Source organism: Cyprinodon tularosa, unplaced genomic scaffold (genome assembly GCF_016077235.1).
Source record: "Cyprinodon tularosa strain WSP-4 unplaced genomic scaffold, ASM1607723v1 ctg21, whole genome shotgun sequence".
Classification (NCBI taxonomy): domain Eukaryota; kingdom Metazoa; phylum Chordata; class Actinopteri; order Cyprinodontiformes; family Cyprinodontidae; genus Cyprinodon; species Cyprinodon tularosa.
In genome coordinates this window covers 2,316,673-2,342,631 of record NW_024038778.1, presented here as the reverse complement: position 1 = coordinate 2,342,631, position 25,959 = coordinate 2,316,673, and the positions used below count along the sequence as shown (strand labels likewise).

Genomic DNA, 25,959 nt, shown 5'->3' with positions numbered 1-25,959 from the left:
ACTTTGTAAGAGAGAATTTTATCCTAACAAAAAAAAAAATGTTTTGTTTAAAAAAAAGTTTTCTACTCAGAAAAAAAGTTAAAAGAGTGGTGTTACCTAAAACATAACGTAATAATGTGAAAAAACAATATTTTGAGTAAGAGTGTACATTTAAGTGAGACTCCGGAAGTCAAGCACTTTATTTGAATAAGGTTTGTCTACTTTAAATATAGAATACACACACAGAAAAAAAAAGATTTCAGAAATTCCAGTTGGTAATATATCATGAGGTAATCTGACTTAATGAAACATAAATCACTCTTAATTTAGAAGTTTCAGATTAAAACCAGTCCTTATAAAAAGTTATTATTGTTAGTATTTGGTGCATAGTATTGTTATTAATATTATTGCTACAAAGAACAATTTTGTTGTCTATGGAAGCTCTGGAGAGCCACAGTGTTTCACACATTTGTATACCAAAATGACCACATGGTGGCAGGATTGGATCAGCTTGTGAAGCTCTGCTAAAACCATCAAATACTCAGACAAGAGACAAGTCAATCCAGAACACTGTGGATTCATACAGAATAAGAAGAAAAACAAGAACTATCAGCAAAAAGGAAAAGATAACGTATTAAAAACTGCATCTGGATGAGAAATCAATATATCAGTTCAAAGAAGTCATAAAGACATACAAATTACCCATACAAAGAATATTGAAATGGTAGAAAAAGAAAGTGCTATATGGATGAGAGCTATTTATCTATTTAAGGCGTCCAGTGAGATTCTTTTGTGCATCATATTTTTAAATAAAGATAATTTTGCAGTTGAGATGAACAAGTTAAGAGAACCAGAGGGAGTCTGTGTAAAGGATAGAGGGGTGTGACCAGAGTGAGATGGAGAGAGGGAAGCAGAGAGTTAGTGGATAAAACCACAGAGCAGCTTGGGCTCAGTCACAACTCCTTAATTTCAGACAAAGGAGGCAGCCAAAAAGAAGAAAAACACATGCACGCTTTAAAAGACAAAACATCTGTTTTGGAGAGCATTGGACACCTTACCTTTGGAGCTTGTTTGTTAGGATTTATTCTCTAACTTGGGACCTTGTTGGAGCTGAGCTGTGGAGAAATTCTCTATTGGATTTCATTTTTCTGGTTTGCAGTTTTGCACAATGTTTCTTTTACCTGTAACATCGTGAGGAGTACTGTAGCTTCTTGCTGATTTTGGGATGTCTGCTATCAACACTTTGGTGCAGCAGAGTTTCTTCTAATTGTGTTAATGTGTGTGCGTCAGAATGAGTGTGCCCATGCTGAAGATCGGTGCTGTGCTCAGCACCATGGCTATGGTAACAAACTGGATGTCCCAGACTTTGCCTTCACTGGTTGGACTCAATGGAACCATCATTTCCCCTGATGGCACACATGAACGGATCATTAGTGTATGTATCCCCTTTTTATTATGAAAATTTTTTTTAAAGACCAAAGAGCAGAAATCTTACAACTAAGTATTTACTTCTAACTTGCCACATGTGCATGAGCATTTGCATGATCTGCTTTGCTGATAAAACATTTATTTATTTTGTTTCTTCATGCAAATACTTGCATAAGCTTGATGGCATACTTTATTTTTAATGAAACAAATGAATGCCTTTCATATGACAATATAAAATCAGACAAATCTAGTTTCAGACTGTACAGAATTTACTGTGCATGCAGGTTCCAAAAGGATTTTCAGAAAAAAAAAGCTTTCCTTGTTGTTAGTTAAATAACTGGTGAGAATGAATCGATATATAACTAAATAAATCCATGTAAATAAATACATGCACAGAATGCAGGCACTGACACAGATAGAAAACCAAACACCTAATAGGATTGCTCTGTCTCTGACTTGCTGGAGTGATATTTCTCCTCCGGGGGAGGAAATGGGGAGGGGGTGACTCACCCATGGGACAACCAGCGATTGGTTGCCCTAGCAACACCCTGGCAGCCCCTGATGTGTAGATGCTGGTCCAGTGCACAATGGGAGTTTTAACTTCACATGAATAAGATGTGCATGCATAGCTATTTCTCTGTTTGTCAACATCTTTGCCATCTAAGACAGGAAACATCAAGTGTGGCTCAAGATTGTTTGTGTGTGCATGTGTCTTCATAAATGCTTAGATAAATAAGATGTCTTTTGAAGTGAAGAATACACACAGAGTGTGTTGTTTTGTGTTTGGGCTTTGCACGACTTGGCTCCAGGAGCTCTTCCTCATCTGCTGCGTGGCGGCACTTTGCAAGTTCAGCAAAATACAAGCGGTCTTGCGAAAGCAAGCGCCCACACACAAAGATGCGGGATGAGAACAGATGGAGCTATCAGGATGGTAGCAGGGCTGGTAGAGGGCTGTGTTTGTTCACAGTTTACTGACAGAACCAAAAGCTGTTGTGTGCTTTATAAACCTAAGTTTATTTATTTATTTATTTTTTTACCTCGACTTTAAAAGCAGAGCTCTTCATCAATACGAGTTACACACCAGTTGCATGCATATGCGACAAACAATTTTTAAGTTTGATGTGAATTGAATGCAATGATTATGCATCATCAGAAATATAAAGATTGGCTAGGTTTTCGTCGCATTGCAAAAGATCAATAATGTTTCCACTGTTATTATTTTCACTTTCTTTACCCATATCTATTTTTGCATTGGTGCAATTGTAGTCCAAATCTATTATTTGTACTGCCTGCTTTGACAATTTAATCATGTATGTTTAAAATGAAATTTGCTGCTTTAACATGCATGTGTATCTTAACAAATTGTAAAAGGCTAATGTCTTCATGGATCCTTTCTTTAAAATCAGGGGACTCCAAATCTTTTTACACAACATTTATCTATTCACACTATTCATCACATTCTGATGATGGCAGGCTACACTGCCCTACTTGACCTCATTATGGTAAGCTACAGGATGCTGTACACAGCATTGTTGTTTTCTTCAATGTTAACTATGACAAAAAGAAGCTTTATTTAAATAATGATAGCGAGATAGTGACGAGAAAAAATTGGCTCTTAGATGATTCAAATATGATGAGACACGCTTTCATTGTTTAAGCGAACACTAGACAAACATGTTGGTGCATAATTTTTCACACAAACAGAGTGAATGATATTTCTGCCCATTATAAATTTTTGTCAGTCAGAAGCTGAAGGATCAACAAAGCTATGCCCCATCCAGCGCTTATTTGCTCCCTGCTGTCACCACCTGAGAGTGGCAGCTGCATGTTGAGCTAGTTGTTAGAAACAATGGATATTCCTATGGATTATATTAATTAATGTTGTTATTTCAAAGAGTTATTGAAGAAAATTGGTAATTTGAACATAAACAAGGAGGCACCCTTAAGTGCCTGTGACATCCTTATGTGTGTGTGTTATAATAACACTGATAAAATACAAAAATACTGAAACATCTGCCCAAGAAAAAGAACTGTCAGACCACTAACTGGAGATTTTGTTGTGCTTTTTCATGAGGTAAAAGGGAAACCTCAGGTTTCTTTCAGACACTATCATAGAGCCAAAACAGAATTACAAGAAAAATGTAATTAGAAAGCAGAGTAAAAGTTTAGGGAGCAGTTCTCTATGTTGGAGCCATTAGCAGAGCCAACAGTGCCTCAAACAGTAAAAAACAACAACACATAGTTGAAGCAGAGCGGTGTTGGGTAGCAAAGGCACAATGATTTTGTAACTTGAAAACACTACCTGATTTGTAAGTGATTTCATCCTTAGAAACTGTATGTCCTATGTATGAACATTTCACCTACAATATGTTTTTATTAATTTTAATTTAATAATAATATATATATAATACGTAAAAGACAACAGGTCAAATAAACTCTTGGAAGTGTGCTAAAGCAAACCTTTTATCCTAATAAAAAAAAAAAATCTTAATGCTTACATATGTTCATCTTATACTATGTTTAATTCAATTGTCAATTTCAATTCAGTTTATTGATATAGCGCCTATTCACAACACATGTCATCTCAAGGCACTTTACAGTTCACCAGATCATACAGTAAAACTGATTCAAAGTTTTCTATCTAACGAAAACCAGTTGATTGCATCGACTCATTGACTCGAATGCAATCCCTCACACTAAACATGCTTGTAGTGACAGTGGAGAGGAAAAACTCCCTATTAACTGGAAGAAAACTTCAGCACAACCAGGCTCAGTGTGAGCGGCCATCTGCCGAGGCCGACTGGAGTTCAAGGAGAATATTATTTTCATTTGATACTCCATTTTGCACCATAATTATGTTGCACTGCACTGAATTTTTCCATTTATTGCTCTTTTGCACCATTATTATTCCTTTTTAAAAATATTTTCCTTTTCTCCAATACTATTTATATGATGATCACTGCTGCACTTAAAATGGTAATGTCAGCAATGGGTGGTGAGGTTGCTCGAGGACCCAGATGCAGAGACGAGTGAAGCAGAGATGAGTTCTGAGAGGTTTAATTGCAGACCAAAGGTAGCAGAGACAGAAATACAAAAATCCAACTTAAAATATTAAACAAACCAAAACCATGGAGACATCAGGGGAAAAAACGAGTCTGAGGAGCCGGGGAGAGACGAGCAGAGTAGACAATACAGCAACGAGAAGGAACCAGCACTGAGTGACTGCAAAGGAGGAGTATTTAAGGAGAACAAAACAAAGGATGGACTAACGAGCTGAATGAGGAGCAGGTGTGGGTGGAACTGGCAAGAGGGAATCCAAGGGGAAAGAAAACAATCACAAGGGGGCAACAGAGAGTAAACAAAGAATGCTAGAATATCATGGAAAATAAAAACAACTGACAACAGAAAACTGAAAACTCAGAGTCACAACAAATGAGAACCATAGCAGGTAATGTTCATTTCCCTGTTGTAAGCTGCTCATTTCACTATTGGAAGCTGTAAGCAATGTAATTTAATTTTTATACACTCTGTGTATACAAAATGACAATGAAGTGTATCTAAGTCTAAACCATAACCTATAATAGCATTAATCAGTAAAATAAGTAATGACATCTATATAAAACAGACTACGGGAAGAACTTCTTTCCTGTTAAGGTTCAATGGTTTTCTGGGAATAAAATGAACATGATATGATAAGTGTTTTGTCTGTCTACTTTATGTCTATGATCAATACACTTTATTTTTGTTTAAACTTTCCACTTTACTTTGCTTTTGTAGATGAACACCGTTTGCAAAATCATTACAAAAAATTGGTGTGATTTGCGCATAACTTCCTAAGACACTTCAGCCTGCCCATTCTATCATTACTGTTTTCTCTTTTGGGTCTACAGAAAACAATATTGCCCATATAACGAAAAACAACAAAGAAAAATAAACAACTCCTGGTTGCATGAGATCCATGGCGTTTTATATCTTATGCAGGCAGAATTATATTGTAAACTTTACATGATGTAATAAATTCAGATCACTCTGAAAAATCACATCTAAACTCGCCATTCCCAAGAATGTGCTCTCCTTTTAAAACGTCATCTCTTCTTTGAATGCTTTGCCATTAGCTTTTCCTGCTAACCCATGAAAGCACACTCTAGTCATATTCTCTTCACGGCTGTCATTAAATTCTGCTCATTAGATTTATCTGGTCCTTGTCTTACTTATCACCTTCCCATACTAATGAGTCTGTTAGTTTCCTTCACTTCTTGTCAGATCTGTCCAATTTCCTGCCATGCCAGTTACTATGCTTGAATTATTCTTGGCTCCATCTGTCTGTTTTTTTGTGTAGCCTTATTAGGTTTATGAACTTTTATCAAAATACATTTTAACACCATTCATTAGACTGTTTTCCAGTCTGATTTTTAACCCTTTAAAAATCACAATGCACGTTATCTGTTCCTCTCTGCTTTTCCATATTTTAACACAGGTACTTTTATTCCAAAATAAAAAGCAGATTTACTTAAAACTTACAAATAACAGTCCAACAATTTTGCTCTTTAACCAAAGTAAAATAATTATTATCCTGTCCCTGGTTGAGGAGTGACCTAAAACAGGAAGAGTTACAGTTTAAGCCCAGGCCCTGTGTATGTTGGTCTTTGGTTGCTCCTTAAGCACAGACTCTAGCCAGAGTCCTCTTCTTGTGAATAATCACCCTCCACTGTCAAGGCTCAGAATGTTGGATCCAGAATTCAGGCAGACAGAATGAAGTGATTTATTTAATTTCTCAGGGATCTGTGGCTCGTTAGTATGGACCAGATGACTAGAATCTCTGTAGATGTAAAAACACAGGTAAGTGACCCTGTAACTCTGACAGGGAACCATAGCAAGCATGTGAGTCACTAACCTGGTTTTTTAATTCAATCCGTGCCCAGAGGAAGGAATAGAATCCAGCTTGATGATTTTCCACAGCATGCAGCAGAAGCCTCCCAGTAAGTTCCAGGATTAGACCGATGAGCAGAAGCCAATTGACGAGAAAAAGCATGAGTATCCGGAAGGAAAATCCAAAGCTGGTGTCAACGAGGAAGCAGAAGTCCAGGCCAGAAGATAAGAGAAGGGAAATCCAAGCTGGGGTCTGGGGACAGATCTAAGGTCATTAGCAGGCAGAGTCCAAATAGCAGTCTAAAGACAGGTCAGGCAAAACAGATCAGAACAGGGATAGGAAAACTCAGAAGTCCAGGAGCAGAAATTAGTAAGGATCAGCCAATCACAATAGACACACTGGGTAAAGCTAAAAAAAACTCTCTCCTATGGCTCATATAATCTCGAACTGGTGGCTGGGCCCAAGCAGTTTGAATAGGAACTGGAACAGTTGGAATTGATGAGTGAAAATGAAAACAGGGCAGAGCTAGGCAGGTGGATAAACTTAACCAATAATCAAGTCATTAGTGCCAAGATCATGACATCCCCACAATAAACATCTCTGCAAATTGGGATTTTCATCAGCTCTAAGCTATAATCATTGTAATTAAGTGAAATTAATTAACAAGATATCTCAGTAAGCGAAGAACAGCAAGGCCCGCTCTCTTGTGGAAATTCCTCTAGAACCTCTGGAAAGGATTTAACAAAGAACATTTAACAAAGAATTCTTTATAAAATGAGGAACATTATGGACAAGAGTGAACATCCTCTTCAGAAGAGTGTTATACGATAACATAGTTCAGTCTAAAGCTTCTCCAAATCTGGTATACAGTAAGACAAGCCACTACCGAAAATCCTTCCTGCCTTGTTATCATCATACAATTGAAAAAACTGATTCACTACAACATTAAGTTTCCTTTGGAATGAATAAAATTTTTTTTTTCATTAATTTGAACTGTATTATTAAGCTGTGCTGTTTTTGAATTAAGTATATAATTTTTTCAGCATATGTAAAATAAAAATCTCATTATAAGCAGATGAACTGGATATAGGATACATCAAATAAATTGCTTAAGATGGAAACAATTTTGAGTTATATATTTTTCATTGAGTTAAAATAAGGCTGAAGCTTTTAACAGAATTAACGGGACAGATTCAAGTCAGACAAAAAGGGAAGGGTAATTGTAGGTCTTTTGGCCAAGCTCTCTGTGTGTACTGAGGGAACACTAAAAGTAATGAAGGACTGGACCGTGAACTCTAGATGCTTTGTTTATGTGACATATAAGAAGATAAATATGCTGGTTGAAAGCCAAGGATGGATTTGTAAATTAAATTATGCCAATGCAAAAGTCTGCTTGTAGAACAATAATGGCTGGTTAAACCAGGGAGCACAGAGTGCGGCAGTGAGAGAGGTCTGTGTCCTGGAATGAGTATTAGATATCCTAGAAGATAAAAGTCAGTGACCATAATCAGAGAGGTAGAGTCACACAAAGATGGGCAACTATTTATACAGTAGGACGTACAAACATTAAAAGAAAACCACAATTTGCAGAGGACTAACAATATAAACTTTATCACTCCTGCAAAAGATCTGTTTAAAGCAGCATATTTTTAAAATAGTGGTGTCCTTAAGATGTTTCTTTTTTCCCCGTAGAAATTTGTGTTATATGAAAATATGCTTCAAAAGCTGCCTCATCTGACTGAAATATTTGCTTGTCTTTCTGTTTTCAAAGTGAGTTTGATTGATGAACCTCTTTTTACTTCATATTAATACCCCATGGTGTACAAGGTAACTACAAACAAAAATTACAGGTTCTTCTAAATATTTAATCAAATTAAAGTTTATAAAAGTTACAGATGGGGGAAAAAAAATCATGCTGTTTATTTACGGTGCCTGGCAGTGAGCACAGGGCCCACTAGAGGACGTCGGGCCCTCAGGCCACCCTCGGAGATTAGGGCTGCATCTAACTATTATTCAAATAATGATTAATATATATTTCTAAAAATCAGATTAAAAAGGAAAATTTCACTTTCTGTCTATTTTTTCCCAAATAGAACATTTGGATAGCTAGAGCAAATAAGCATATAAAAACGTGTTCTGTTACAATAGCATTAATTCTAAAATGGGTGTTTCCTATTCTCAAATGTGACTGGTGTTCCATCGCTCTTATAAAATACAGTGTTAGATCCAGTATGACTGCAGCACACAATATGCCTATGCATGACGCTACCAAGAACATCTTCAGAATTTGCGGCTGAGAAAAACAGCACAAAAACTCCCCAGTGCTGTTCTATTCATCACAAAAATCTGTATCTGCTGATCACTGATTTAAACATAGAATCCATAAATCCTTTGAAATTATCATCTCATGAACATTGACATTGCATTATTAGATATAAAATTAGGGTGTTGAGAAAGTATCATGATCAAAACTGAAGGTAGAGAAAATAATGTTGACAAAGGATGAAATAAGGAACGCTCTCAAGAGATCTGAGAGGCTTTGAAAAAAGAGCAGAACCTTGAACCATGAGCAGAACCTTCAGCGTTCTGTCTGCCCATCTAACTTATACTGTACATCTACTGCTGTGCCCTGGAGCCTCTACTGCTGTGGTTCCTTTGCTCCAGATGGAGGCATGGCTGTCCAGCAAGCGAAGGAGAAAGATGTGTGACAGCTGAGAGAGAAACTCTCCAAAAGCACAAAAAACGGCGCTTCATATTGTTCATCTTCATTACGAGCAGCCAGTTGCTGGTTGTGCCTGATCACATGAAAATTGGCCAATTCCCGAGAATTGTCGGTTAGTCCGTGCAAGCCTTAGAGTCAACATTAGTGAGGGCAGATAGCCTTCATGGCAAAGAACCTTAGTTGGTAACCTTGCTGTTCACTCAGTTTTGGGAAAAAATAGTTCTCGGTTGTATTGTTTCATTATTACCGACAAATTGTTTATTTTTGTGCTTGTGGGTATTCTTTTTTTTCTTTCATTCCATGGGTAATATGTAGATAATTGCTTTATTACAAGGATTTTACACTAGCAGAACACAACGCAAAGCAGATCTATCAGTAATATTTCCTCCCTGAGTGTAGACCGCCCAAAAGCTCCTGATTGGCCCCTTGCTTTTCTTGCGTGATTGGCTGTCACTGCTCTCAGTACTGCAAAGCTCGCTTTACAAACATCTGATGCGCCACTGAATCGGGTATGTGATTGGATGGTCAAACATCCTGAAGTTATATTAAAAAATAATTTGGTCCCTCCACTTCTGAAATCAAAAATTTGTCTATGATTTCCTAATCTATCTCTATTAAAGATAAATGAAGAACATGTTAGCTGTGTAATCTGCTGAATGAAAGATGCTTTGTGTATTTCTGTTACTTTATAGTGATACTCTGTTCCGGGGAGTAAATACAGGAAGCTTCAGCTTCAGACTTTGCTAGAGACAGATAGACTTTCAGAAGAAGTAGCTTTAGGATAAATATGAGAAAACACGGAACTTTTGGTCCACTCTCATCTGCCTAATGAGATGGACCAAGTCAGAGGTGAAGAAATTGATTCACTGTATGGTTTGCTTATTAAATAAATATTTTTGCCTTACTTAATTGGAATAAATACTGTTAAAACTAAAAAATGCCTTTTTCTACTTGCATTTAATGGAGATTACTCCCTCACGAATAAAGGACTGGGCTCAAACACAACCCACAGCTTCTCGGGTTCATATCTAGTTGATACTGAATAATATCCATACAATAAACATTATGGTGATAAAAAGTAACAACAAAAATGTTCCTGCAACATTGCTACATCAAATGTGTTCTTGGTGAACCTCACTTTTGATTTGCTGCACCCAATGAAAACAATTGTCCACAAAAGTGCAAAAAGAGCAAAACAACCCCTCCTGAAAATCAAGTAAATCATAATCCCCAGTTGCACTTTATTTACATACTACAGGCCATATTTCCATTTTCAAATTTTTCTTCCAGTGATGTATATATCTTCTAATTTATATTGCAAGAGTTGAAAAGGAAGTTTAATATTAATGTCTTGTATTTATCTTCTGAGGGATATACTCCTATAAGGATGCCTATTTAAAATTTTTATAAATGCGTTTTTATTTCATGTTTGCATATAATTTGTGCAATCTGAGCTGGAGTATCAACAACATGTGTTTATGATTACATAATGAAATTAGTCTGGAGTTTTGAAGTTAGTTTAGAGCCTTTGCTTCTATACAGTGCAGTGTCTTCCTCCAGAATATCTCAGCAAGTTTAAAAAGCTTAAACATAAACTTTTAACATTAACAAATCTGAATTAGATGCTATTCTGATGAAGGTGTTTTATGCTAATCCATAATCTCATTTACATCTATCCAGACACTTGTTTTGATCATGTCATGTTTATTGGGGAACACTGACCTCACAGTGCATGCAAATTAGCGTAGGTCCATTCTTGGCATTCAGAACTTTCAGAACCAACAACCCTTTATGTCTGTTATAGGAATTAAAAAATATCTGTGGTTGTATTATGAATGTATGACAACTCTGCCAATGCCAAGCTTCTGTTATGTCCAATAAGGGCGACAGTGGTGTTGGATGTAGGAGTTTGCCCAGAAATCGAAGGATTGACTGTTCAAGCCCCGGCTCCGGCTTTCAGTGTCGTCTTGTCCTTGGGCAAGACACTTCACCTGCATTGTCTACTGATGGTGGTCAGAGGGCCCAGTGGCGCCAGTGTACGGCAGCCCCGCTTCTGTCAGCTGAGCCCCTTGGCAGCTGTGGCTACAATGTAGCTTGCCACCATCAGTGTGTGCGTGAATGGGTGAATAACTGAATGTAATGTAATGTAAAGCGCTTTGGTCAAGTCTCCTGACTTGAAAAAGCGCTATATAAGTACAGGCCATTTACTATTTACCATAGAGATGGGTGCATGTAAACAGATATTAAGCTCATATAAACTATGCATTATTAGTACTTTTCTTGCTTTTAATCTGAGCAAATTACATTAATGTGGGGATTTTGTGCATGTGGAGATTTTGTGCAAACTTGGACAAAAGGTGTCCAAAGCTATTGCATTTCTGAACATCAAAAAGCAACAAGCATTCGAAACTGCTGTGGCCATGGGTGCTTTCAGGGTCTATCAGCATTGGGGTCTTTATTCCAGGCCACGCAGAAAGTTACACTGTCATATAAAATCGCACTGTCTCTAAGTACTTTGAAATTAAGATAACATTAGGACTTATTGTTCCATTGTGTGCCTTGGCTGGGTTTGTTTCAGTGTATATTTTTGTAAACCAACAAATGTTTTTAATCACATTTTTTATTTGGTTCAAATATTGTATTAGTAATTGAGGTGAAGGATGAAGACAAACAGATTAGGAGTTGGGATTGAAGTACAAATATTTTTGGCAAAGTACACAATTAAATGCATTTATTTATATTTATAGTTAAGCTAATCAAATCTTTTGCCTCTTTAGTCTGAGAAAAGTTGTTTTTAACTCAGAGAAATTATATTCATTGTGTGTCAAATAAGTGTATATTGGTGAGATAAAAAAAACAAGTCTGTTTATTTTCAATATGCTAAAAGATTTCCAACCATTTGATTAAATACATTTTTCATAGTTTTTAATTTTTACGGCCATGTTAAGTATCACAGCCACCTTTTATTCCTTCAGTCCACTTTTAAAGAAACCATTTTCATTTAGCTGGTCAACATAAAAGAAAAATAATTTCTGTTGTTCTCCATTGAGCATTTAAGTCATTGGTCCAGTTTTTACTACGAAACACTTTTGGTAGAGAAAACAAGGTTCAATAATGGTATTTAAAATGTAACATGGGGTTTAAACTTGGACTGCTATTTTCCTGTCATCACTTTCGATAATACCATAATTAATGACTGTATACATCTTAGCTTGACTCTATAATATAGTATTTAATGTATTTTCAGAAAAATAAGAGTTAACTAATTAATGGTGCTCCGAAACGGATTTACCTTATGTAGATTTGCTTAAAATCAGCACCTATGTTATCCAGGAGGGAGGCTAACTTTGTTTCTATGTTAAGCTGACACAAGTAGATTCCTATTTATTGAGTGATACTGTACCTTTCTCTGTTTGAACAGAGAATTGGATTAGCTGCTGCTGTGAGGTGCAATTTGGTGATCTGAAGGACCACTTAAAATATTTAGCAATCATTTAAAAAAATGGTTAGATTTTTCATAGAACTAAAGGCCCTGATACGTTTTACATAATGACAAAAATCCAGCAAGAAGCTCACAGAGACAATTCTTAAGGTTTATATCAGCAAGGATGAAACTTAGGCAAAGGTTAATCAACCCTTACCTGGTGATGTACAATAGACTAAATATCCCTTTATGTCTTGCTGGGTAAATAAGTGGTTACCAGTAACTTGCAATAGTTCACTGATAGTCATCATTTAGGTTTTACCCCTATTTTCAGCCTACTGCATGGTGTGCATGTTTATACAGTATGTGCACCATGCCATTTTAAGTGCACCATATTTATATTGCTTACCCTGTCTTGTTGACTGCAGCTGTTCCTGCTGTGTTCCCTGTACACGTGTTCAGCATCTAACTAGGTATAACTGAAGCAGGCTCATCAGTAGGGTTGTGAATTGACAAGATTTTCACGATTCTGATCCCCTTACCGATTCTGTGAAAGATTAGATTCCTTTTTGATTCTCATCGATTCTGTGAAACAATGAACTTGTAAGTGCGCTGTGATATTCGTCTACCTTCGCCTGGGACATTCTATTTCTGTGTGCAGTGAACGGGAGCTGCAGCCTCTGAGCCAGCCAGGCTACCTGTTCGTCACAGTCATCTAAATCTAATGGAGAAGGCATCTGTTTAATAAAAAAGCATTACTTTACAATTTCGGGAAATAAACTCATTTCGCCCTGATTTATATAAACGAGTGTCACCTTTCTCTCGCTTCCTAGCATGTTTAATAACAATAACAAAGAGAGGAAGGAAATTGGTTTATTTCCAGAAATTGCATATGATTTACTAGGAACCACATTAAGCACAGCAGTGATATAAAATTAGCTACTTACCACCAGAGTTGCCTTCCATGCTGGTTGTAACTCGTAAAAACACGGCATTTAAAAAAAGCACATAAAAATTTAAAAACACGTTAAAATGTATGCCATGTTGTGTTAGGTGTTTCTGCATGTAGGAGGTATTTCTCCCACGGATGTTATTGCCTCTTTGCAATGATTGCAAAGTGCCTTGTTGCCATCTCTCTCTTCCTTAAAATGAGGCCAAACTTTCGATCGTTTTGAGCGCTTTTGTTTTACTTTTGTAGACTTACGCCTGGTCATGTCGTACTTGATTACTGAATGCTGTGTGTGTAACTTGCGTAAAAAACGTGACCGAAGTCGTGCTGCCCAGCGCTAGGCTCTGGTGCTGCCTGGAATCGTTAAGAGAATCTTTAAGCGAGCTGCCAAACGGTGCCATGGAATTGGAACACACAGAACCAGTTCTGAACAGGAATCCCTACTCATCACCCCCTACTGAACGACAGCTTTGGGCTTCTAGAGACATGTGTGAACAAATGATAATTTTAACATTGTCTTCTTTTTTGTTCTGACTGCCTGTCAGGTTAGGCGAAGTGAGAATTGAGTAGCCTTTATACAGAACAATGGTACAGTTTTTAAACTAAAACATAATAGATGGGTGGTGCTGGTGATTGCCCCTGATTACGCTAATTCAGGTATCCACCAGTATCTGGGCGACTTGAGTTTGTCTGCCAAACCAAGCCTTAGACACCTAGGCATTATTTTTGACAAAACATTGTCCTTAGAGCACCACTCAAAAGTGTTGACAAGGAACTGTTATTACCAACTGAGGAAAATCTCTAAACTTGGAACGATTGTGTCCATAGATTATCTTGAAATGATTATCCATGCCTTTGTGTCTTCCCGTTTAGACTACTGTAACAGTCTATTCTCATGGCTAAACAAAAAGGACTTGTCTGATCTTCAACAGGTTCAGAATTCTGCCGATTCTAAATGCTCTTCATTGGCTCCCAGTCTCTTTTCGGTTCCAGTTTAAAATCCTGTTGCTGACCTTCAGAGCCCTCACCGTCAGCTTCCCTCCTACATTAGAAACTTGTTGTGTCCCTATACCCCCCTCTCAGAGGCTGAGGTCTCAGGACCTGAACCTGCTCATGGTCCCTCTAACACGTTACAGGACCAAGGGAGATTGCTCCTTTCAGGCGGTCATGCCGGCGCTCTGGAACGATCTTCCGCTTTCCTTGCACTTACTTGATTCTATTGTTGGCTACAACAGAGCAGATCTAGCTATTTACCCACTGACTTGAGATCCAGAGGCACACAACCCCCTGAAAGGGTTCAACAGAGTTAGGGGCTCCAGGCCATGCTAAAACACACCATGGCAAAAATGTATTGGCCCAGTGCAATGCCGCAATCACACAGGAACCCCCAACTCTACACCAAATTACCCACCAAGCAGTACCTGGCAGGCTCCACCATGCCTGTGGAAACACGCGGAAACATACAACAATCACTGCCACTGCAACTTCAGCTCAAGAGTAACCACCAACCAGCCCAAATCACACAACTAATCCAAATCTATATAAATCAATATTATAAAAAACTTAAGTAAAGAGCGCTGGGCAAGCCACTGCACCAGAATGAGAAAAACCCATCAGCAACCCAGAATCAAATAAACTTCTTTATGAGCAACAACAACAACAACAAAAAAAAAGAAAAAGTTGTGTTTCCTGTGAAAATGCAAAGTGAATGCTGTATGCTAAACTGTAAACTGTAAAGTACCTGCTCAAATTAAGGCTAAATATAATTAATTTAAGCCATTTTTTACTTATTTCTGGATTGTTTTTGCAGTGTAAAGTAAAAATGGGAGAAAAAAGCTGAAATTTAAACCCAAAACTGCTGAAATGGTATGAAATGAAATGAAATACCTAATTACATTCTAAAAAATAGCTGAAGCCAACAGCAGAAAATGAATATAGATAGCAGAATCAAGCCAAAAATAAAATAAAATATATATATATATATATATATATATATATATATATATATATATATATATATATATATATATATATATATATATATATATATATATATATATATATATATATATATATATAAAAACTGTTTTCTCACCCCTCATGGGGTGGTATGTGTCATCCTCAAGCTCGGGTCCTCTACCTGAGGCCTGGGAGTTTGAGGGTTCTGCGCAGTATCTTAGCTGTTCCTAGGACTGCGCTCTTCTGGACAGAGACCTCTGATGTTTTACCTGGAATCTGCTGTAACCACTCTCCCAGTTTGGGGGTCACAGCCCCTAGTGCTCCAATTACCACTGGCACCACTGCTGCTCTTACTTTCCACATCTTTTCTAGCTCCTCCTTCAGTCCTTGGTATTTCTCAAACTTCTCGTGTTCTTTCTTCTTGATGTTGTTGTCGCTTGGGATTGCCACTTCTATCACTACTGCCTTCTTCTGCTGTTTGTCGATCAACACGATGTCTGGTTGGTTAGCCATCACCTGTTTGTCAGTCTGGATCGTGAAGTCCCATAGGATTTTAGCTCGGTCATTCTCAACTACCTTAGGAGGTGTCTTCCATTTTGACCTTGGGACTTCCAGCCCATACTCATGGCAGATGTTCCTGTACACTATGACAGCTACCTGGTTGTGGCGTACCATGTATGCACTTCCTGCCTGCATTTTACACCCCCGCTGTTATGTGCTGTATTGTTTCAGAGGCATCTTTGCACAGTCTGCATCGGGGGTCCTGCCTGGTGTGGTAGACCCTGGCCTCTATTGATCTTGTACTGAGTGCCTGTTCTTGTGCTGCCATGATTATTGCCTCTGTGCTGTCCTTCAGTCCAGCCTTTTCCAGCCACTGGTAGGATTTTTTGATATCAGCCACTTCTTCTATTTGTCTGTGGTATACGCCGTGCAGCGGCTTGTCCCTCCATGATGGTTCTCCTTTCTCTTTCTTGTCCTCACTTCATATATATATATATATATATATATATATATATATATATATATATATATATATATATATATATATATATATATATATATATATTTTGGATTTAATAAATTAATACATTTAAGTGGATGTTAGGTTGACATTTTCTTAAATTGCACATACAAAATTATAGGATAGATAGCATGGGCCTTAGCTCTGCTTAGCTTTCGATTACCACATGCATACCCTGAATGTAATTATTAAGATTTAGATATTTAATAATTTGAAATGTGAAAACTAATTCATGCAATTTATTGCAAAAGCTACAGAGACAAAGCTCTGATTGTTTTATTCTCTTGTTGTTTTTGGACTGATCATAATCAACTGAGCTTGATTATTATCATTTCCTCCATGTTTGAAATGAGCGCTAAGGTTCTTTATGTCATTTGATTTTTAATTCTCTTAAGCAGTAAGCTCAAACAATCCTTAAATTCTTGTCTTGTCCATATCTTTTACAACAATCCCCCCCCCCCCTCCTTTGTCAGGCTCATTGTGAGAGGGACATCAAGGTTGTCATACGAAGCCCAGCACATCGATTAATCTGATGTTTCTCGCAAGGCTCCTTCATGTCACTATCAGGCCTCCTTTCTCCCCAACTTCCTCCTCTGTCATTATTCTCTCTTCAGGGTTTGTAGAGCAGCTTTGCAGCCAAATCACTGTGACAGTCTGGCAAGCGTCAGATAGAGCTCAGTGGCTCCTTTACATTGTTCTAAAACATTAACAATAAGTAGGTCAAATGGAGACTGGTGAAATCTCAACAAGAGAACTCAGAATCTTTCATTTTTCGACTCTGTGCTTGCAAAACCTCTTAATGGGTCTAAAAATAGATAAAAAGGGTACACCTTACTTTTAAAAGACATTATATAAGGTGTCTTACATTTGCAAAAACAAAATCTGTCTCTCTCTGTGAGCTAAACCTTTGAAATTCACCTTAGCTAATGTATTTGTGCTTAAAATCATACCTATTTCCTTAAAATATCGCCAAAATATTTACCTTTAGAGGAAATAAAGCCATTTGGTCTTGAAGACATTGCTATTGGTCTTATGGTCCAGGAGCATAAAAGCATTATAATATATGTGGTTTTAAACAAGTAGAAAAATGTTTAACATATCAGACAGCTTTACAGTATATCTACTAGCTCAGTCAAATATATTTATGACATGGGTTTACCTCTTTAAAGTCCTATATTTAGAGCTAGGTATTTAATCCGTATATTATGCAGAACCATAAATTATTAAAATAGACAGCATAAATGTATTAATATGTGCATATATTTATTAGCAAAGGCTCAATTAAAGTACAGTCTGTCTTCAGTGATTTGTTTGGAAAATACAGAAGTTGCCCTAATTCATTTTCTTGAACCGTTTCAGTTTTTGGCGGAGTTTTGCTCAATGGTTTCATCTTTGCCAACCTTGCAAACATTTTCTGGCTTTACCACTGACTAGGCCACAGCAAATTTTACAGACCTACCCACTTACGTTTCTTTAATGCACCCAGAATAAAATAAATTACACCTGAATACACATCTATATCAAAGTTCTTTTGAGGCCTGTCAACACCACAATACAGTTTTAGCTTCATGATATTTTATTTCGTTTTTTCTTATTAAACTTTAGAAAAACACAGCCACTTTCAGAAATGTCTTCATTTATAAAAAAAAAAATACAGAAACACACAAAAAAGGAGGTGTTGATATTGGATTACGGTCTCCTGTTGAGTACATCAGATGTGTTTCAGGTAAAAATTAAGGTAAGGATATGGCGTAATCATGTTTTATATAGTTATGCATTGGGCATCTACTTGACAACTCAAAAAGTTAAAGCACTTTAGTGATTTGGTCTCATGCATTCTGTTTAGAATGCAGCTAATATTTGAAGAACTATAACTGTGCATCCTCTTACTGGTAGTATTTACTGCAATCACAAACCCACTTTTACTTACGGCACACTGTCCGCTAGATTATAGAAATTTGCTTTCAATAATCACTTATGAAAGCAGGCACAACACATAGACGGCTATTACAAAATGTACTGTTACAGGCAGTTCCATTTTCATGTATCAAACAACTAAAGCCGAAAAACATAAGAGGCAAAATGACCAGCATCAATGATGGCTAAAACAAACATAACAACATAAATAAAGATTTCAGAAAAAAGATTACTGCATTTGCCGAATAAACACCACTTATTTTGTTTGGCAAAATGAAAAAATGTTGTAGACGCGGTTATGTGTTTTCACAATTATGGTAATTTGATTAGCAATTACAGATTCTAGCTTTCCATCTTTACATAAAATGTAATATGTTATGCTGGAAGCATTTTGAGAAAGGATGCTGTTTTGGGTGAAATAATTGATTTCCCTTAATGAGGTTTTATGTGCCTGCTCTTATAAAAGGTATATGAGAGCACACTGCATCATTCTTTGTATCTGGGTCAAAATAAGAGGAGACAGTCTTTTATAACTTTGCTGCCCCCTGTTCCCAATATAAGAGGAAATAATGTGAAACTTTAAACCTAACTTCAGTCCGATGTGATGTTTAAGTACAAGTCAATTTATCTGTAACCAGCATATCATATTTTTTTAATACATTTTTTACTCATCTGTCATTTTAAAACAACATAAACCTATCAGTGGTAGATACACACTTAATGGACACAAACCTTTTGACTAGGACAGATTTCCTGTTTGAAAAGTGTTCTTTATTTGTTATATAAAAGCCACTTAAGGGGATTTTTGATAGACAAAAGGAAATAGCAGAAAAATAAGAGAAACAGAAGTAAACAGGAGCTTACTTGATGGTAGGAACATGGAATCCATCTACAGGTGCTGGTCATAAAATTAGAATATCATGAAAAAATAGATTGATTTCAGTAATTCCATTTAAAAAGTGAAACTTGTATATTATATTCATACATTACATACAAACTCATATATTTCAGATGTTTATTTTGTTTAATTTTGATGATTACAAATGACAACAAATGAAAATCTCAAATTCATCATATCAGAAAATTAGAATATTACTGAAGACCAATAAAAACAAAGGATTTATAGAAATGTTGGCCAACTGAAAAGTATGAACATGAAAAGTATGAGCATGTACAGCACTCAGTATTTAGTTGGGCCTCCTTTGGCCTGTATTACTGCAGCAATGCGGCGTGGCATGGAGTCGATCAGGTGTGGCACTGCTCAGGTGTTATGATAGCCCAGGTTGCTCTAATAGTGGCTTTTAGCTCTTCTGAATTGTTGGGTCTGGTGTATTGCATCTTCTTCTTCACAATACCCCATAGATTTTCTATGGGGTTAAGGTCAGGAGAGTTTGCTGGCCAATTAAGAACAGGGATACCATGGTCCTTCAACCAGGTACTGGTAGCTTTGGCACTGTGTGCAGGTGCCAAGTCCTGTTGGAAAATGAAATCTGCATCTCCAAAAAGTTGGTCAGCTGCAGGAAGCATGAAGTGCTCTAAAACTTCCTGGTATGTGGCTGCGTTGACCCTGGACCTCAGAAAACACAATGGACCAACACCAGCAGATGACATGGCACCCCAAACCATCACTGACTGTGGAAACTTTACACTGGACTTCAAGCAACGTGGATGAAGTGCCTCTCTTCTTTTCCTCCAGACTCTGGGACCTTGATTTCCAAAGGAAATGCAAAATTTACTTTCATCAGAGAACATGACTTTGGACCACTCACCAGCAGTCCAGTCCTGTTTCTCTTTAGCCCAGGCAAGACGCTTCTGACGCTGTCTGTGGTTCAAGAGTGGCTTGACACAAGGAATGCGACAGCAGAAACCCATGTCTTTCATGCGTCTGTGTGTGGTGGTTCTTGAAGCACTCACTCCAGCTGCAGTCCACTCTTTGTGAATCTCCCCCACATTTTTGAATGGGTTTTGTTTCACAATCCTCTCCAGGGTGCGGTTATCTCTCTTGCTTGTACACTTTTTTTCGACCACATCTTTTCCTTCCCTTCGCCTCTCTATTAATGTGCTTGGACACTGAGCTCTGTGAACAGCCAGCCTCTTTAGCGATGACCTTTTGTGTCTTGCCCTCCTTGTGCAAGGTGTCGATGGTCGTCTTTTGGACAACTGTCAAGTCAGCAGTCTTCCCCATGATTGTGTAGCCTATAGAACTAGACTGAAAGACCATTTAAAGGCTTTTGCAGGTGGTTTGAGTTAATTAGCTGATTAGAGTGTGGCACCAGGGGCCATCAATTTTGAACCTTTTCACAATATTCTAATTTTCTGATATGATGAATTTGAGATTTTCATTTGTTGTCATTTGTAATCATCAAAATTAAACAAAATAAACATCTGAAATATATGAGTTTGTATGTAATGTATGAATATAATATACAAGTTTCACTTTTTAAATGGAATTACTGAAATCAATCTACTTTTTCATGATATTCTAATTTTATGACCAGCACCTGTATTTTAAACAAATGCTACATAACCAAGCTTAAAAAGAAGCATCCCACTTTGGGTTCATGGTAAAAGACTATATAATTTCTGTGTAAAATTATTTTAACCTTTATTTGTGATAGAAAGAATTTAAGTCAGTGTAAGTTTAGTCCAGTATTACATTGGGTTTGTTGAGTTTTCATTTGTCTGATTATTAAGTTATAAAATTTATAAATGCTCAAATTACTCATATGGTTGATTATTCATAATCCCAGAACTACTCTCCCAATAGTGGAGACATTATTAGGCACCGCATGTACATTGATAAGATCAAGCTTTATGGTAAGATCGAACAAGACAATGACTCAGGCTTGAAAAATGTGAATAAATGGTTTCAAGGAAAGGGAAGGTTATCCACACAGAATGAATTGCATTCCCAGAAGTGCAAATAGCAGATATAAAAGAGAGAGTTTCATGTACTTTGGAATATCGCAGGCATATGGAAACAATGAAGTAGCTACAAGGAACAGCAACAGCAAATATTCCTGGAGCTTGGATGTTTTATCTTCAGTGGTGTCTCTGATGCTCTCTAGCCCTCCGCTTACTTCAATGCACTTAGTGTTTGGCCTTTGTATAGTGTATTTGGGGTATAGTAGCCACATGGTGACTAGCTCTTATTTTTTAACATTGGTGGCCTGAATATCCTCCCTAGGCCAACTTATTACCCTGGGATATGTGATTACTGGTAAGGCATAGCTTTTGATTACCCAGACCTTGTTCTTTCCATTGAGCGGACCTCCTAGCAGACTTTCCTTACTCCTTACTGGTATTTGGCTGTTGCTGCTTTTCTTTTGCCCTTAATAATTGCCATTTATCTTTGGTATGCCAAGGCACTTGTAGCTCTCTTCTACCTCTGCTTTACGGGTTACAATTCTCTATGTGTACCACATTTCTCCAGCCTGAATGACATGCAAATATCCCTGCTACAGATCGTGGTGGTTTGGATCAGTGAGTCAATGTCTCGCTCACTTTTAGCATACAGCTACCTCCTGTACATGTAATACATGTTCAGGATGTGGCTGATAGTGGCCCCTTTTCTGAGTTTGTATTCATAGCCAATGTTGTTAATTATTTGGCCAAGGGGTTTGGACCTATGTTAAACAGCAGAGGAGACAGATTATCTCTTTGTTATATTTCACATTTGATTTACACTTGTACAATTGGTTTGAAATTTGCCTCAAGGGTGGTCTCCCACAGTCTCATGTAGTTTGCAATGACGGTTCTCAGAGAGTTGTTGAACTTGTACAGCTTCACGCATTCCAGGATCCATGTGTTTGGTGCTGAGTCCTAGGCTCTCTTCTACTAAACCTAGGCAGTGCACATATTTTTTTGTTGGGCAACTGTTCTGTCAACCAGTAGTTGGAGTTTTCTGTGTTTTTACCAATGCCTTTCTAAACCTTTGTCAAATAGTATAGCCATATGCCCACTTATATTAGCAACTATGACAGGAGCTCTCATGTTATGGAGAGAGAGGCTATTTGCCCATACCTGGTTATGTTTCTTCTATTGTCTTTCATTATCAGGACTCAGCCCTTGGTTAGCCATTCGCTGCGGGGTCCCATTCTCCATTTGTGCCGTTCATAGAGATAGGTCAGCTTCTTCAGCCAGTAGGTTTGGATCTATTCTGGGCCTGGTGCTTTCTAGTTCTTCATACAACTGAAGAAAAAAATAATGCAACTATGGTACTCCAGTTAAAAAATAGGAGATCGGTGGTAATTATTCAGCCGGCACTATTTGTCTCTACAAAGACGAGAACAAGGCAAACATAACAGCCCTTGTAGCTAAAGTGCTCAGTCCTGTTCTGACCTTGACAATGGTTTCAAACTATCTTAAACTCATGAAAAAAATCCGGGAAGGTCTTCATCAAAACAAGCTCCTTCGTCTAGGTATTGCTGTTAGTTTAGACTGTGAGTACAGACACTATCGAAGCAGTCACGGTTCCCCAATGTCTTTAATATGTCCACATAAAGTAATAACAAAGATCTTGGCCTTTTACAGATTTATATCAAAGTTTGTTTGAACTTTTTATATTGTCCCTGATCACTGATTTGAATTTGACCACTTTTTTAGTTCTTTTTATTTTTTAATCTTTAGAGTCTGGATGGGAAATTTTAACTTAATATGTAAGTTAGCAAAAGGAAAGTAATTTTTGTCCTAATCATACACACTAAACAAGTACTTTAAACAAGTATTTCAGCTAGTAACTTTGAATGAGAGGGGAAACTAGACCATCTCACTGACTGAAGTATATTAAAACCATGATCTCCTCCCAAAGCCAAACTGTTTCTGGACTTTAGACAAGCAGATGCTGTGTGAATAAAGGAACATGTTCAATATCCTGTGCCCCTTAGAAACGATAATGAATGCTGTTAGCAATACATGGAAGAAAGAGCTTTAAACTCAACACCTGTTGAAGTTTTACATAGATTTAAATAATTAAAGCTCTTAAATCAGGGATGGGGGAAAATGCTTGAACACATATAAAGTATGTATCAGACCGAACTAAAGTGACTTTTGAATTCAGAGCCACGGTTTATTTTGAGTTTACTCTGGGTATACCTTACACTTTTGAAAACATAGCTGATATGCATACCTACTCTATAGTGACTTCATTAACACTCAGCTGTGTGTGTGTTTGTTTGCACAGGGTTTATACCCTGGCTCAGAGGAAGGCTGGCAGGTGTACAGCACAGCCTCAGATCCGGACGGCAGGTGTGTTTGCACGGTTGTCGCCCCTGCTCGAAACCTGTGCAAAAGAGACCCCCGGAACCGCCAGCTACGCCAGCTAACTGAACAGGTGAGGACCTGTGGTTTGCGCTTCAGTTTGTGGTCAACTTTGCAGAGCAGCACTGGTGTGGAGGCGGAGGCAGTGCACTGAAATTAAATATTAATTGGACTATTTCTTTGTTAAGACACATGCTGAAAGATGAACACACACATGCACAGATGCTGACGAGCCTCACTGACAGATACATCAGTGTCTGAATCCTCTACAGACTGTCAGTCACTCAGTAAGCCAGCAGACTTTCAACTTAAATAAACTCTGGTGGATATATGGGAAATAAACCATCTGTTTAGCTCTGCAGAGTAAGATTTTAAGAATGTACTCACAAATACACTCCACTTTGGATAAGTATTAGAAATCCTTTTCAGCTAGCCTGAATCAGTTACAAACACACACATGCATGTGTTTTATGAAAGAGACCAAAATATAGAGACTGCTGAACAAAGAAAAAAAAAAAAATGCATAAAAACCTTCCAGAACCGCAAAAGCATTACCAAATGTATTTTCTGCCTCATTTATTTTGAGATATCCAAATAAAAACCTCTACCCAAATTTCACATTGAGAAGTCACATAATCCATACTACATTAAATTAATTTATTCATGATTTAATCTCCATATATGAGTGTTCTGCGAAGGCGTTTAGAAACAGCATCAGGAAGACCAGGTCAGTTCAGAGATGAAGTTATGTAGGAGTTTCAAACAGAGTTCAGTCGCAAAAGAATATCCCAAGGTTTTAACATTATAAAGCACTGTTCAATCAAAGGATAAAAGGAGTAAACATTATGGCACAACTACATAACTACTGGAAGCCCATTGTAACACCAGATGAGCTAAAAGAACTATCAATTGACTCCACTAATCTGGCCTTTACAGGAAAGCAATAAATAGAAATCCCTTTACCAAAAGCATAATAAACCCTACATGTCTTCTTATAGCCATGTAGGGGAAACAGTAATTATTTAGAAGAAGGTGCTGTGCACCAATGCTGTGAGCTCTGAGGAGATCAAAACTGAATTTTTTGACCTGCATGTAACACTTCATTTGTGGCAGAAAACTCGGTGCATATAGTTATTAACATAACATTCCCACAGGGAAACATGCCTTGGGTTACATCATGCTGTGAACATACTGTAGTTCTTCAGAGAGGGATGCAGAAGATCAGATAGGAGGATGAATGTAGCTAAATACAGAGCTATCCTGCATGAAAACCTGTTGAACGTTTGATTGGGGCCGAGATAAGCCCTCTCACAGACTGTCGGTCACTTGGCACAATTTTATATATAAAAAAAAACAAAAGTATTAAGTGCTGTGAGCAAATCACAGTAATTACCCATTTATACGCTTCTTTGTAAATATGTATTCACTTATATGTGAAACTATGCATCACACTGTGTAAGTATATCTTTATCAATACACCCCGAGAGTGAAATAAAAATTATTTGTGACTAGGGACAATGAATTATTAAATACCGTCAGCCTAGCTAACATTGCTCACAGCATTCACTGCTGTGAGGATGTAACATCAGGATTTAGTTGTGCTGTATTTCCCCTTCAGCTAAAGTGAACCAAGGCATTAGTTACATCAAAACAACAATAACTCTTTTACCCATTTGCTGCATGATGTTATATTGCGGACAGCCAGAATGGGTGGGAAATGAGAGACGGCAGAGGATGAGCACAATCAGGGACAGCTTCCCCTCTTCCCTCCCAACACTGTTGCTGTCAGGAAGCTTGTGTGTTTATGAATCTTAATTAGCTCAGCATGTCTCTGGAAGTGACACCTACATCCTGCTGTGAGTGGGAATATCTGCATGTGTGTTTGTTTTGCACTCTCTTGTGTGTGTGCTCTCTCCTGGCCTCTCTAGCTCTCAGTTACAGCGAGATGAGTGGGTGGGTTTGTTTATTTGTTTATCACTTCTGCATTCACAGTTCACAATCTGGGTCATGGCATAGTAGTTTCTCACACATTTTCTTTTCCTCTTTCCTAATGTTTGGTATCAAAAGAGGTTTGCTGCAACTGTTAGTAGCTCAGGACTGTTAATGAGCAGTAACATGGGAGTCCTTGTTTTGTGTGAAAAGAGAACACTCTTAATGAGAATCTCCTGTTAAAAAGGATGTTAAGACATACTCCTGTAGAAACTTTTGTTCTCATCTCATTAAGAAAACACAATAGGAATTTGAAACTGCAAACTTTAAATGCTTTGAATGTAGAAAAAGTGTAAGGCCATTAAATCCATTTATGTTTTTTTTTTAATTAATTGAATGTTTTTCTGCTCATTTTATTTTAACTGATAAAATAAAAAAATAAAAAACATTTCCTTATCCAGCTTAAAAAAAATAAATACCTTAAAAAACTGTGGCAGCATGT

At 37.4% G+C, this 25,959-nt stretch overlaps 1 protein-coding gene across 1 annotated transcript in view; it reads left to right on the top strand.

Moving 5' to 3' along the window:
* The first annotated feature begins 898 nt into the window (after positions 1-898).
* The window catches only part of LOC119783718 (noelin-2-like), a 60,021-nt gene continuing 34,960 nt past the window's right edge, over positions 899-25,959 (top strand). The window contains exons 1-2 of the mRNA XM_038285361.1: positions 899-1,414; positions 23,452-23,601. Coding sequence (XP_038141289.1) covers positions 1,271-1,414; positions 23,452-23,601 — 294 coding nt within the window. The 5' untranslated portion in view covers positions 899-1,270. The remainder of the gene's footprint in view (positions 1,415-23,451; positions 23,602-25,959) is intronic.